The sequence below is a fragment of the Pyxicephalus adspersus genome, chromosome 11 (assembly GCF_032062135.1).
Source record: "Pyxicephalus adspersus chromosome 11, UCB_Pads_2.0, whole genome shotgun sequence".
In the NCBI taxonomy this organism is placed as follows: domain Eukaryota; kingdom Metazoa; phylum Chordata; class Amphibia; order Anura; family Pyxicephalidae; genus Pyxicephalus; species Pyxicephalus adspersus.
In genome coordinates, this window is record NC_092868.1 from 1,689,511 (window position 1) to 1,703,015 (window position 13,505).

At 39.2% G+C, this 13,505-nt stretch overlaps 1 protein-coding gene across 1 annotated transcript in view; it reads right to left on the reverse strand.

Annotated features, from left to right (window-relative positions):
- Positions 1-2,027: 2,027 nt before the first annotated feature.
- PAX7 (paired box 7) overlaps positions 2,028-13,505 on the reverse strand; it is a 36,858-nt gene continuing 25,380 nt past the window's right edge. The window contains exons 5-6 of the mRNA XM_072426737.1: positions 5,324-5,570; positions 2,028-2,041 (exon numbers count right to left, since the gene is read on the reverse strand). Of these exons, the coding sequence (XP_072282838.1) occupies positions 2,028-2,041; positions 5,324-5,570 (261 nt within the window). The remainder of the gene's footprint in view (positions 2,042-5,323; positions 5,571-13,505) is intronic.

Below are 13,505 nucleotides of genomic sequence, written 5' to 3' on the forward strand. Positions count from 1 at the left end.
TGGATGCCATATTGAGGTGCAGTAATGTGCAGTATTTTTGTATTCATTTCTATCAATTACCACAATGCAGAGAACTGAGTGCAGTGCAGAACCAGATGAAATGGCACCCCAATGCACATACCCAGCACACCACAACACTAGCGCAATGAAAGCGTGGTGCCTTAGCACAGTCCTGATAGCGCAATGCACCAGAACAAGTTTGCAAAATGCCACTTTTTACCTGTTTACGTCTCCTCCCTGTCTTTCGGTGTGAATGCGTCTGTTCAGCCCTCTGGACTTCTCATGGTCTATTTGAGGCCCTTTATGTTTACAGAGTTGACCATTATAAAAACAGATTCCCCCTTACCCTGTAAAGATTTCTTTTCACTTTCTGGTGTACACACAGGATAGGAAGTAAGGGGAAATCTCTTTACCTACATTCAGATAGTAAATAATAAATTGGCATAGATTTTGAACCCTTCCCTTTTCTAATAAAAACAAAATAATACGGTTAACAGAAACATTTTAAAAGCCCCTGAGCCTATGATCTTTTTCCTTTTTGTTGCAGATTTCCCAATCGTCTGGGTGCACTAGAACTTCCAGTGTCGTATCCCAGCCCAGCCAATCAAGATGGCCAAAGATGTGACCCACAAATTGAAGAGGATGACAGCACCCTGTGGGGGAGCAGGGACAGGTTAGTATAGCCGGTTTAGCTTTGTTTTACAGCAACAGATGGCAAGATGTGCGTTAATGTGTAATGATGACATCTCAAATGCACCTTGGCAATGCACTAAAAAGGCTGCTCCAACGAAATCCCTACCAACGCCAATAGCAAAGGAAGTCGCCATAGTGGGAATAGGCCCTCAGATTTTTACAGACCATTGGCACTGTGGCTCTGTGGTTTATAAAGCCTTTTTTTATTTTCCCTATCCTGGTATGTGATCCTTGTGAACAGAGACTCAATTCTAACTATAGCCACTCTTAAGAGTTATTCACACAGATGATAAAATGGCAGTGTGGTTGTTGCTTAGCATTTTCCCCAAATTAGTCCTCTGGGTTTATACTTGGTTGTACAAAGCAGTTACATAGTAAGTCAGGTTGAAAAAAGACATAAATGTTAATTAAGTTCAACCACTAGGGAAATAAACATCACAGATATAAAACCCTATGGACATAGCTGATCCAGAGGAAGGCAAAAAACCCTGGTACTAATTGCTCCAACGGGAAAAATTGCTTCCTGATCCCATGAGGCATTTGGATATTCTCTGGATCAGCAGTTATCTTTACTTTAAAGCCTTAATCCCCAGTTATTTTCTGTGCTTCTAGAAATCATCCAGCTTTTTCTTAAAGCAATCTATAGAACTTGCTGAAACTACTTCCTGAGGGAGCCGATTCCACATTTTCACAGACCTTACAGTGAAGAATCCCTTCCTTATCCGAGCTTAAACTTCTTTTCCTCCAGACAAAGAGCGCCCCCTTGTGCTTTGTAATGATCTTACAGTTAATAATAGGGAAGAGAGTTCTCTATATGGACCGTTTATATATTTATACAGGGTGATCATATCCCCCCTTATACGTCTCTTCTCATGGGAGAATAGATTCAGTTTAGCTAATCTCTCCTCATAGCGGAGCTCCTCCATTCCTTTTATTAGTTTAGTTGTCCTTATCTGCACTCTCTCCAATTCCACAATATCCCAAAACTGCACTGCATATTCCAGATGTGGTCTGACCAATGCTTTGTACAGGGGCAGGATTATGTCTCCATCTCTGCAGTTCCTTTATTCCTCTTGAGCCCACTACTCAGGTGTAAGGAGAAAAGTGCTGAGGAAGGTGGCTGTGATATTTTTAGGAAGCTATATAAAGCACCTTGCTGCCCCCTCCCTCCATATTTGATCTGCCTGCAATGTATAAATAAGAGCAAGTAGCCAGTGAGGATCTCCCTGGGTCTAAAATAAAGTATTCCCCTAAAACATAATTCATAATTAGCACTGTGATGAAGGGAAATATGGATCTGTGAGGATAAAACATAGGCAGATTAAACTTCAGCTTTAGGCATGGATACCTATATCAAAAAAATCAACACACAAAAGACACAAAAATCAAGGCAAGCGGTCAAGGTTCCATCTCCTTTAATGCATAACAGCAATGCCTGAGGTACACAAAGAAACATACACAGGCGCAGGTAGTCGACCCCACCGCAACCATAGAGATCCATAGGCGGGTGGCAGACATCTTTCAGCAGGGACAAGGATAAAACAAGTACAGGTTTATCATTCTACTCTACTACTTAATATAGTTGAATAAATTATAGTGGGATTATATATAGGTATGCACATATATATACATATATATGTACACACTTAACGCGCACACTTGGAGCGACATGGGAATCAGACACAGAAGTGACAGTCAGTTTTTTTATGGAATGCTATCTAGTGCTAGATCAGGGGAACCTGGTTGGTGGGATTAGATTCAGGGGTTAAAAGCATTTCATATACATAGGTAGGAGGGGTGCTGCCGGCACCCCAGATGGTCCCTGTAGTCTGGGAGCTTTTCGTCCCACAAATGTCCACTTTATAGAAATATATGTATAAAAAAAAAAAAATAAACAAGTGTCCGGTATGTGCATTACTTGATGACAGCTTCCTTCCTTCCTTCTTATTCACAAGATTCTTTTTTCTCTTCTTTTGCTCCCAACAGCTACGTGTTCATTAATAGAAAGCGTGTGATAAATGAGAGTCCATTGTAAATAAAGCGGAGTGCTTGTAACATTACAAAACCTTAGACCCCTTATAATCACCACCGTTCCCCAATATCAATATTTTGTTTTCTCTTGGAACATAATATATAAATTTTCTGAAGACTTCACATAATTCATATACATCGACATTACTATACATTTCATTGTGAAAATAATCACAGGAAACTTTGAATGGGCTTCAACATTGGAATGATTATACTATATATACATTTCTGGAACCAATGGCTAAGCTATGGTTTCGAGGGCCTTTCGGTACTTTTTCTATGGAATAATACATTGTTATTTATTGTTGGTCCTTTTTTCTGCTGAGTGAAATAACGGCCTTGTGAGGAACAGTAAAGGTCGTAATTCTTTAATATGGAATGTGAAGAAATTAAATTATGTAAATGGAAAGAGCAGATGAGTTAGAAACATTTGCAATACTATGTCTGAAGTGGCCCCGCTATATATTTCTATCTTTTTATGACCCAAAGTTTGTGAACTCTGTCACACCTATATGAGATGGTTGGTTATCCCATTCCAAACCTATGGGAATATTATGGAGTTACCCCCTATATGAATCTATACCAGCCTCCTCTCTTCTGGAGTGTATCTGTGAGTATCTGTATCTGGAGTGGGGTGTATCTGAGTATTTGCATCCATTTGTGTTGGTGAGAGGACCTGGCTTGGTATTAGCATTCTTACCCCCCCTCACTAACGGTGTTCATTAGGGTGAGGTCAGGGCTCCGTGCGGGACACTCGAGTTCCTCCACATCAAACTGGTGAGCCCATGTCTTTATGGAGCTGGCTTTACACCCCGGGGCACAGTCATGGGGGAACCAAACTATGACCGCAAAGTTTGTACAATTATCTAAAATGTCTTTGTATACTGTATCATCATCAGAACCCTTCACTGGGATCTCCTGAACTCACATCAGTGCGGGGGCTCCACATACTTTTGGCCCTTTATTAGGTGTGACGGTCATATGTCCTTGTAGTGAGTTACAATAATGCATAAAAGTTTTCAATGAAGATCACAAATACACATTGTTATTTATTTCAAGTAGCTATAAGGGGCATTTGAGCCCTTTTTATGGGTAAAAATGAGCACCTCCTATCATGTCCATCACCAGAGAATCTCTCTTCCCCGGTCCATCTCATCTTAGCTACAATCTTTTTAGACAAATCAGGGATTCTTTCCAATTCATTTTTTTTTAATGGATTTTAAAGCTAAAAGTATTTTCATATGTAATGAAATAAATGTATTTTTATATAAAATGTGAAAAAAGTTACCTGGAAATACCCATGCAATTTTGAAAAAGATTATAGAATTCTGTAATAAAGGTATTTTGATTTACTCCACCAATGCTGCTAGTGCTGGCATGTCAAAGCAGGTAACCTACATTAAACCTTCATTTAATACGCCTTTATTGACTTCTAGATTGGAATTTAGTGTTCTTGTACCCCTAAGCATGCCTGGTCAGAAGGCACAGGGTATTATACTCTGAGGAAGCTCCTATATACAATCTAAAGGCTGCAATTGTATTATGAACACCCTGGGCTTGGGGCTACCAGGGGCACTCTGGAGGATCAGCAAATTTGTGAAAACTGTTGGGGCCCTTTTATCAGATCTCAATATTCCATCACTTCTATTTGTTATTGGTATATGTGACATACATTCCTCTATTAGTAGTTACTGTTATAGCTTGCAATGCCTCCATTATCTCCTTCTATTCTTACCTATAGGTGGAGTAAGTAATTATTTCAATATTTTTTTTTTGTCAACTTTATCACAAATATCATTAGTGGGACATAACATCTGCTAAGTGCCTATCTCCTATGCAACAGTAAACTTTAAGCATACCTTCCGTCCCCATGTAACAGTATTCAGACCTACATTTGGTGCTCAAACACAGATCACGCAGTTGTGTAGAGTTGTTTTAATAAAGTTGTAAAAAAGAAAAGTGCAGGGCAATAATCATAACCAAAAGCTACCAAAAATATGATCATATAGCAGCTTTAAAGTAGCGTGACTTTTCAAATAGCTGATGGTGCACGGAGATTGTGGCCTCTCTGTTAAATCTTGTGATTGAGGTACTTTCCAGCTACAAATTGTTAGTCTGTATGTACCCTATGCACATCTCCCGGAGATAGCAGAATGGATGGAGAATGCCCAAGGCGGGAGTCAGAGTAGATTGTGACTATTAATTGCAGGTGTGCCCCTAACATGCTTGAGGTGGGAGAAAGGTTAGGGTCAGACGAGGAGCAGAGGCATTTAAACCCTCTCCGGCATGTAACACATGCTTCTAATTTGGGCTAAAGAAATGACTGTGTGTTATGGAGGTGAGTCAGTGACACTGTGTAGCAGTTACTGTAGGCTATTTGGACAGGAGAAGGGATCTAGTAATGGCAGATCACAGCACAGAACACACTACACACCTGATACCATACCGCATTAAACCTATAAAGCCTCTTCCTGTTCTAGTCTGCTTTCTTTTTGGCATTGTTGCAATTCTTTTCGGTACGCTACTGCTTACAGTTTACTGTAGGTGAACCTAGCTACCTAACTTTAACCCTGGTATAGCAGAATGGTTGTATACTTACATTGTCCATATTGTCCATACTGATAGCTTGCCACTGGGTCCATGCTGTATCCCGTCGTGCTGTAAGTCGGAGCGCAGTAGGATTGAGATGTAGGAAGGCTGTCCACGGACTTGATGGAATCACTGCGCTGGCTGCAGCTTGCTGACAGAGAATTGGTGGACTCCAGCCCACTATGTAGAGGGGAAATGGAAAAATCTGACTGGCTCTGAGGGGCCACACCACTGGGACTGCTTAGAATGCTCATAACCTGCAAAGAGAAGAATGCAATCCATGAAATACCAGCTTTTCATTGGCAGTAACAACAAGCAATCAAGGCATATCAAGTAATACATTTCCCTGGAATAAAAAATGGAAATCAGAAGTCATGAATCATATTCAGAAGCCAATGAGGATATTTACATTGCAAGTGAATATAAGCAGAAACCATCCTATGAAACGTTAGGTATCGTAGTTATTCTTTGGCTACCTGCGTTTGAGTGTTTGGCTATAGAAGTTTATGTTCAGTGTTCTCCTCCACAGTTCCTAGTTGGGCGCACCGCCCAACACTTTACAGTACCCACCCGGCTGTTTTCAGGTGAGAAAATAATACTAATTAAATTAATACAGCTACAGCTTCTTCTTCCCAATTTCCAGGAAGAATACCAATGCTTGCTCTTGCTTGATATAATTTTAAGTGTAAACAAACTCCAATGATAAACCCCTCTTCCCCTGAAATATGCCATTTAAATTGCTTTGGAGTGACAGGGATGCTATCCAAATTAGGAGAATCTGAGTTGTCTACAACATTCTCTCCGTGATTGTCGGTATGAGCAATGAAAGCAGTAAGGGGGATCTATTCATAGAAACATGCATTGTCCTGCCCATGACCCCTCTTGCCGGTTATCCTTTCTCCTGACCTCTTCCACCTACCCCCTGCACTTTGCTAAAAAAGTGGCTGAGCATTTCCACAGCATACAGGGCTAAGAAGGAGGCGGCTGTTCCCCTGCAAACAGGTTAATATGATTTCTAGAAGTGTTTGAAGCTGGGGTCTGGAGGAAGGACCACTCTAATCCCCTGCAGTACAGGGGGACGCTGCTCCCCCCTTCACCTCGCCTCTATAATGTATTACTTCTTAGTATATTACCATCACTAACCAAAAATCAATTGCCAAGCGACATCTGTAAGACTTTATCTGCAGGGATATCAGGGGCCTGTCAATCCAGCTGAGTGGCAGCTTTCCCTCCCTTCCCCCTTCTTTTTCTGTCACCCCTTACTACTCTCTCTGCACCGCTGCCCCAAATCAGTCACAGCCTATTCACATTAACCTTTCCGCTGCCTGGCAGCTTATAACGCTCCACATCGAGCGCTAAGCTGACGGCTTTCTTGCAAATTTTTACTTCTCTAAACCCCCAAAAAGATGATAGCGGAGGATGATGCCTGAACAGTGTTTTACACATTAGTGATAATGAGCACATTAAATCCATTTACATGTGGGAGACAAGTGTAAATTATTTGCCCTTTGCAAGTTTTTTTTTTTCTTTTTACAAATGTGTTTTTTCAATTTGCTAAGCGCAATTTATATTAGCAAACAATTAACAGTATTATTATTATTACACTATTTTTGCAAACACTGCAAGTTGTTTAGTTGTCAAGTGCAAAGTTTAAGTTATACATAGGTTAGTGGGTAGAAGGGGGAGAGGTAGAGTTAAATCCTCTAAGGTCAATGTCGCAAAAATGTTACTAGCCAAGCCATAGAAATATAAAAATATAGTAAGAGACATACAGACAGAAGGGTTTTCTTGGCTATTTGTGTTTAGAAAAGATAATATTTACATATTGGTATCACCAAAGATACAATCAAAGTGAGAGTAATCCCAACCTCATACAACCGAGTAAGGTTTATTTGGGATATTAAACTATACACAGATACATAGGTTACCTACTAGACTATAAAAAGCATTTCTGAGCTTTTGTCCTTGCACAAAGATATTTTTTACTGTGCTGATAAATGTCCAAAATATTGGGCTCTGCTTTCCATACAGAAAAGAAAATAACTCAACCCTAAGTTTATTAGTATTAACTAGTATTTATGTAGCACCGACATATTACACTGTGCTTCACAAAGTCCATAAGCTTGTCACTTGCAGAATATTTGCTTATCAGTGCAAAGACTTTCAAATTGTTGACCCTGGTGCTGGCAATCACACGAGACGTACTGGAGTGTGCACATCTTCTGTCATTGCCAGTCACCCCCGAAATGTTAGTTATCATCATGTCATAGGAAACAGAGCAATGGTACAGGACAAATGAATCACAATACTATAAAACCTGATAATCCCACAATTCAGAAAAAAACTAAGCTACTTGGTTAGAAGGTGGCCAATCACGTCTGTTTAATATAGCCAATGAACAGTCTTTCTGCAAATGTGTGTGTGCATTGGGTAGAATTGGAGGATTATTTTCTTGGGTAAGATTCATCTAAGGAGAAAGGTGGGGTCTACAAAAGTGTCCAAAATTCAAAATTTTTACTTTACGTAAAGGAGTAAACAACCCCATTTATTTAAAGTAAAAATATTATATTTTTTTAAGTTTTAAAAAAGGTGCAGCACCTCCCCTTTTTGTCTTGCTTGCCACACAGATAAAGACAGAAAGGAGCGCAAAGCCTCCCAGGATACCTACATCACGCAATCCGGGAGGGTCTTGGCTGCTCCTTCTGCACATGCTCTAATCTCGGGCATGCGCGGAAGGAGCTCTGAGATTTGCCCATCTCATGCATGCGCAGTGCGAGATCGGGTGATGTAAGAAGAAGAACCAGGAAGAAGAGAGAAGAAAATGTCGGCTCTTTCTCTGTGTCCAGCCAAAGACGGATACCAGGATGACGCTGGACCCAAATGAAGAAACTTCCCATCAGATCTACGGGATTAAAGGAAAGTGTGTTTTTTTATTTTGAGTTTAGTTCCACTTTAAAAGAACCCGAATTGAAATGGGGCATATTGCATTGAGAGTCCATTTGTTCTCTATCCCATATGTTCTGAATTCATGAAATGTATTAAATAAAAGGCAACATTTCCATTCCAGATGCCACAGCAGCACAGAAACAGATAACCCGCATGTATCGGTGTAACCCTTGCGTAGCCTAGATCGGCAGAACATAGAGCTTCTGCTCAACCTTGACCCGAGGTCAGTTGGTTAGTCGTCTGAGACACGTGTTCCCCCTGACACTGAGATATGTCCTTTCACTGCCCCCTTCCTCTGTATCTCTCTTCACATTCACTCTTTCTTCCCTCCGCCGACACTCTTTTCCCTCAGGAGGTTTCATCATCCTCTCCGTACTTTAAAAGAAGAGGAGTTAAAAAAAAATGTAATTAATTCCCTCTATTTCTGAGCAGGGCCTGAGGGTCTGTGTCCACGGAGGCTCCAGCCAGGCAAATCTGCACCCTTTATGATAAACCGAGTCAGCTTTAGACGTTCAAGTGCAATTAGGATCCCCCATCTCGAGACCATCAGCTCTTCCAACTTCTTGGGCCGCAGGAGGAAGGGAAATTGAGCTGCGGAGGAAACTACATGAAAGTAGGAGATAGGGATGAAAGGCCATCCACCGTATACAATATGGACAGGAACCTTATATTATCTCTGGGATATAGAATCCGCCGCATGCAAGCATGTTAAGAGATTAGACACCAACTTTACAGAAAATAACACTCTCTTGTACACTGCTATGCTTTGTGTTTGCAAATTTCAACTCTAAAATTTTCATTTCGGTGGCAGTATCTAATTCACTTAAATATTTTTATATGTTTTCAGCCTTTGCTGTAGAATATATTATAAATATTTAAACGTATAAGGAAGGAAATCACTGAGATGCTATTATTGCGGACCTGCCATCTCCAAACTGCGATGACAGTCGTGTTCATTAGCCTCTCAATTAATTAACAGCTTGTGACAACTATGAGACATTTGTTACCTTAGGGCTCAGCTAGGTCACCAAATATTAGCAAAATGAATGCTTCTACTCAATTACAAACTATATTAATGTTATCCTAAGCTAAATGGTGACTAAATATCAAGAAATCTTTGGCTTTATTTAGAGCATTGGTAGTCCTATGTTTAGTATCCTAAAAAATGATATACCTTATACTGGAAATGTTATACTTTATAAATAATCTGAATTACCTACAGTATTCTGAAGCTACAATTTGTTCTGATGGTTTAACACAGACTGGCTAGCAGATGTTGTGCCCGGGTTTTGGGTTCCATTGAAGTGCATTGTGTGCGCCTGGCACTTACATTTAGTTAGATGAGATACAAACAGCCATGTTGCTTTCTACATGTGTAAGTTCCTTGTGGGTACGGGTTTCCTATGGCAAATTGATCAAATGTAAAATGTATATTTTTTTTTGGGAATAAATTGATGAATATTTCTCCAATCCGCAAAATGCGTTAACAATGGAAATAATCAGAATGTGTAAAAAGTTGTGTGTTGTTTGTTTTCTATTTTTTCCATGTCTGCTATTAACAGTATTGGTTTCTATGAAAATTGGGAAAGCCAATAGGCGAAATGCGTCGGGTGACAAGACTAATCTTTTTTGACCTATTAACTGTTTATGATGTGATTGAATCCTTAACTTTATTAAGCATAGGATCTATTTGTATAGCTGAGGTATAAGCATAGTAGATCTCTGTTAGCGTCAGGGGAAAAAGTTGAACAAACAAATATCCTTTCTATTTTCATGTGCCTGTAAAAGCCTACTTTCTTCTCTTCCCCTGTTTTTAAAAAGTTTGTTGAATATCAATTTTTAATAAGAATAAGTCAGACTAGGTTGAGCGTGAATACGTTGTTTTATGCGGTCAGAAATAAATTGTTATTGATTTTATACAATAAGTGGTAAAATTTCTGTAAAGCAATTACCCATAAAACCCCCAAATCCTTAAAATAATTTTGCAATTATGTCATTTTGTAATTATGGACAATAAACAGGGGATGCGGTACAAGATTCTACATAACACTACAGAATCATTGTGTTTAAAACGTAAAGTTTAGGAAGGTCAAACACACAGCAAACTGAAAAAAGATGAATACACAAAAAAATGTAATTGGCCGCTGTAGGTTCCCAGTTCCGAGGGCCAGTTGTAGGTACCTAAGGACTGGAAAGACTTGCTTCCAGACAAGCATATACGACACTGGATCTCCCCACCACAATTAGATGGACATCCTGCCCTGAAACGGCTCTGCCACTGAAAAGTTAGAGTTTAATTAAAGCCTAACAGCTAGTAGGGTAACCTCTGACAATGGAAGGCAAAAGTGGGCCACCAAAGTACCCAAGCAGGGCATGATTTCTATGATGAGAATTATTTACCCAATGCTATTACGTTGACTTTTTATTAGTTTCTTTTCCGTAAAGTTACACTTTAAAGTAGCACTGTTGCAATAATGAAGTGTAAATAGCTTCCTGTAAAAGATAGGAATAAAAAAATTACCTTGCCACTGACTCTTTCAAGGACACGGGAGATTGACACTCCCTGAAAATTGGAGAAACCCTGGAGGACACTTCCTCTTCTTTTATATTGATCTTCATTGGGGACCTTCCAGAAGGTATTAGGAACCATTAAACCCAGTGGGGAATGCTGGTGATAAACCTTCCAAAAAGTGGGAGGAGCTATTAAATGCAATCAGGCCAACAGGAAATGGACATTTCCATAAGGGGAGAATAAACCACCAATCGTAACAGGGAATCAGGGATATCAACAACAAACTTTTTTCTTCTTTAACAGAGTGGCATTTAATAAAACGGGCAACTGTAAAACATTTATTTTCTTCTTTAACACAAAACTATTTTATAACAAATTATTTTCTATAAAAGGATCACATTCACCGAAACCAGCACTTGGCGATATATCTAAATATTTTGTACTTCATACAGTACATTTTTGGGTTTCTGTGTCCATGGACAACAAACACAAAACAAGTTCTCTGACAATAAAATTTTTAAATAAGTTTCAAATGGCACCACATTACATGTTTAGATTGATGATTACTTCTGCTTCCAGTCCAATCTGCTCTCTTCACCTTTCCATCACCCTCTGCCAGCTAAGCAGGTAGCCCTCCCCTCCATCTTTTGTTTCCCCTCAGGGTCTTGGTAATGGAGAGTTCACACTGACTTATTGCTTCAAAACAAGATTTCCTGAGATCTTTAGAACTACCCCAGCAGTGCCCCCCTTCTCCTTTCTGGTGGAAGGTTCGATAAATGTGAAAGAGCCAGAATACAAAGAGTTCTTGGAGTGACACATCCCAGCCCCGGGCATTCTTTCTCCTGCTCAGTATCAGCACTGCACTGCTTCTCTGATCAATCACAGACCTCTCTATCTGTGAGCCGGGCTTAGCATCGCTCCCTGGGCCCGATCTAAACATCGAGAGGGTCAACCGGTGATATTATAGCTCAGGAGCGAGAGTGGATAGAGATAACACTCATATTTGTTTCCAGAAGATAGTGACCTTTCTTATTGCTTTCCCAGTTCACTATACTAAATTCATGTTATACATTTATTAGCTGCTGTAGGCAATTTTCAGGGATTGGTATTATTTTAAGGTTTACCTCAACCTAAATTATGATACGTCCTTTAAATTTTACAGTGATTGGGTCTTGGGGAGTATATGATGTTAGGATTTAGTTTATGCTTTACACTGCAGGTTTAGTGCAGATTTTGGGGGTTTAGTTTGAATTATGGTAAAGTTTAGGTTATTGTTCTGTTTAAATAGGGTTAGGTGATAAGGGCTTATTTTAGGGGTGAGGGTTATATTATTGGATAAGTGTTAAGACATACATTCAGTAGGTGAGTATTGGACGGAGGTTACATATTGGGGTTAAGCGTTAGAGATAAAATGTTAAGGATTTGGTGTTGTGTTTGATTGGTATTATTTTTGGGTTAAAGATTTCTGTTGCAGGTTTGGGTTTTGTAATGGTGTGTTGGGCATACTGCTAATAAATATACCCGTGTCATGTTATACTTGACATTAGATGATGCACACCATATAGTACTCCAGCAGGTGTACTATACCAAAAGTAACCAGCTAACCAAATACAGGACTGATACATTTAAGTAACTCCAAGAAGACTCATTTCAATTAAACCATTGCCTACCCATTCCGTTCAATGCTAAGTGGGAGAACCTCCTGGTATAGTCACATGATCCATCCCAGTATTGTAAAAAAGAAAAGAAACGTTAAAAATCCAGTGGTACAATCACATAGCAGACAGTAAAATTTCTGGGAGGTATTAAGGTTTTGTCAGGTTTTATGCCTTCACTTGGACTGACTGCAGGCACCACGTCCTTCTGCACATTACTACCTATATATAAAAAATGTTCAAAAACCAAATACTTTTTGACACTGGACTCTCTACCTACCATCTCATTGGAGATCCTATCTAAACAGATATCCGCGATGTAATCTACCCATACAAATTTAACCTATAAAGGGGAAAGTTTACCTATATCGGACCCTTCCTCCTCTAATACAGTTAGCCATCTGCAGCCACTAAGTATTTAATTACTCTGTAATTACTGAAATTACTTACCTGGGCACAGCCTACATCTGATCAACCCCTTCGCCCTCATCTTACATCTCTGCATGAACTACAGTGACTAATGTAATCTATACAAGTCTCCCATATTCCCTGAGGAAGCATCTTAGGTGAAATGCGTCGGGAAAAAAGTGACAATTTACTACCCATGTTATCACTTTCCATATGTTAACCTTACACGGAATTTATGATTTATATCAAGGTACTAAGTCTAGATAATGAACTAGCATAGTAGGTCTCTGTTAGAATGAGGTTTCATTTATTTTTGTTTTAATATACTCTTTATTTATTTATAATTTCTCGAATTATGAATTAAAATACACATAATCTTATTCACTTTGCCAAAAAAGCCTGCGCTTTTTTTTCTCTTTTCTTATTATACATTTTTGTCAGGGTGGTCGACTGACACTAAGTTTTGGCCCCTATTTAATGTACAACACTGCGTAATATGTTGGCGCTATATAAATACCGTTTAATAATATTAATAATAACACAAATTGGAGTTTTGTTTTTATAGATTTTGATTGTAAATTTTACAAAAAGTATTGCCTTAGATGTATTTAAAGTTCAACTTTTTTTTTTTTTTAATACCACTCTGGTGCTAAAAGCAAAAAGTCTACTTA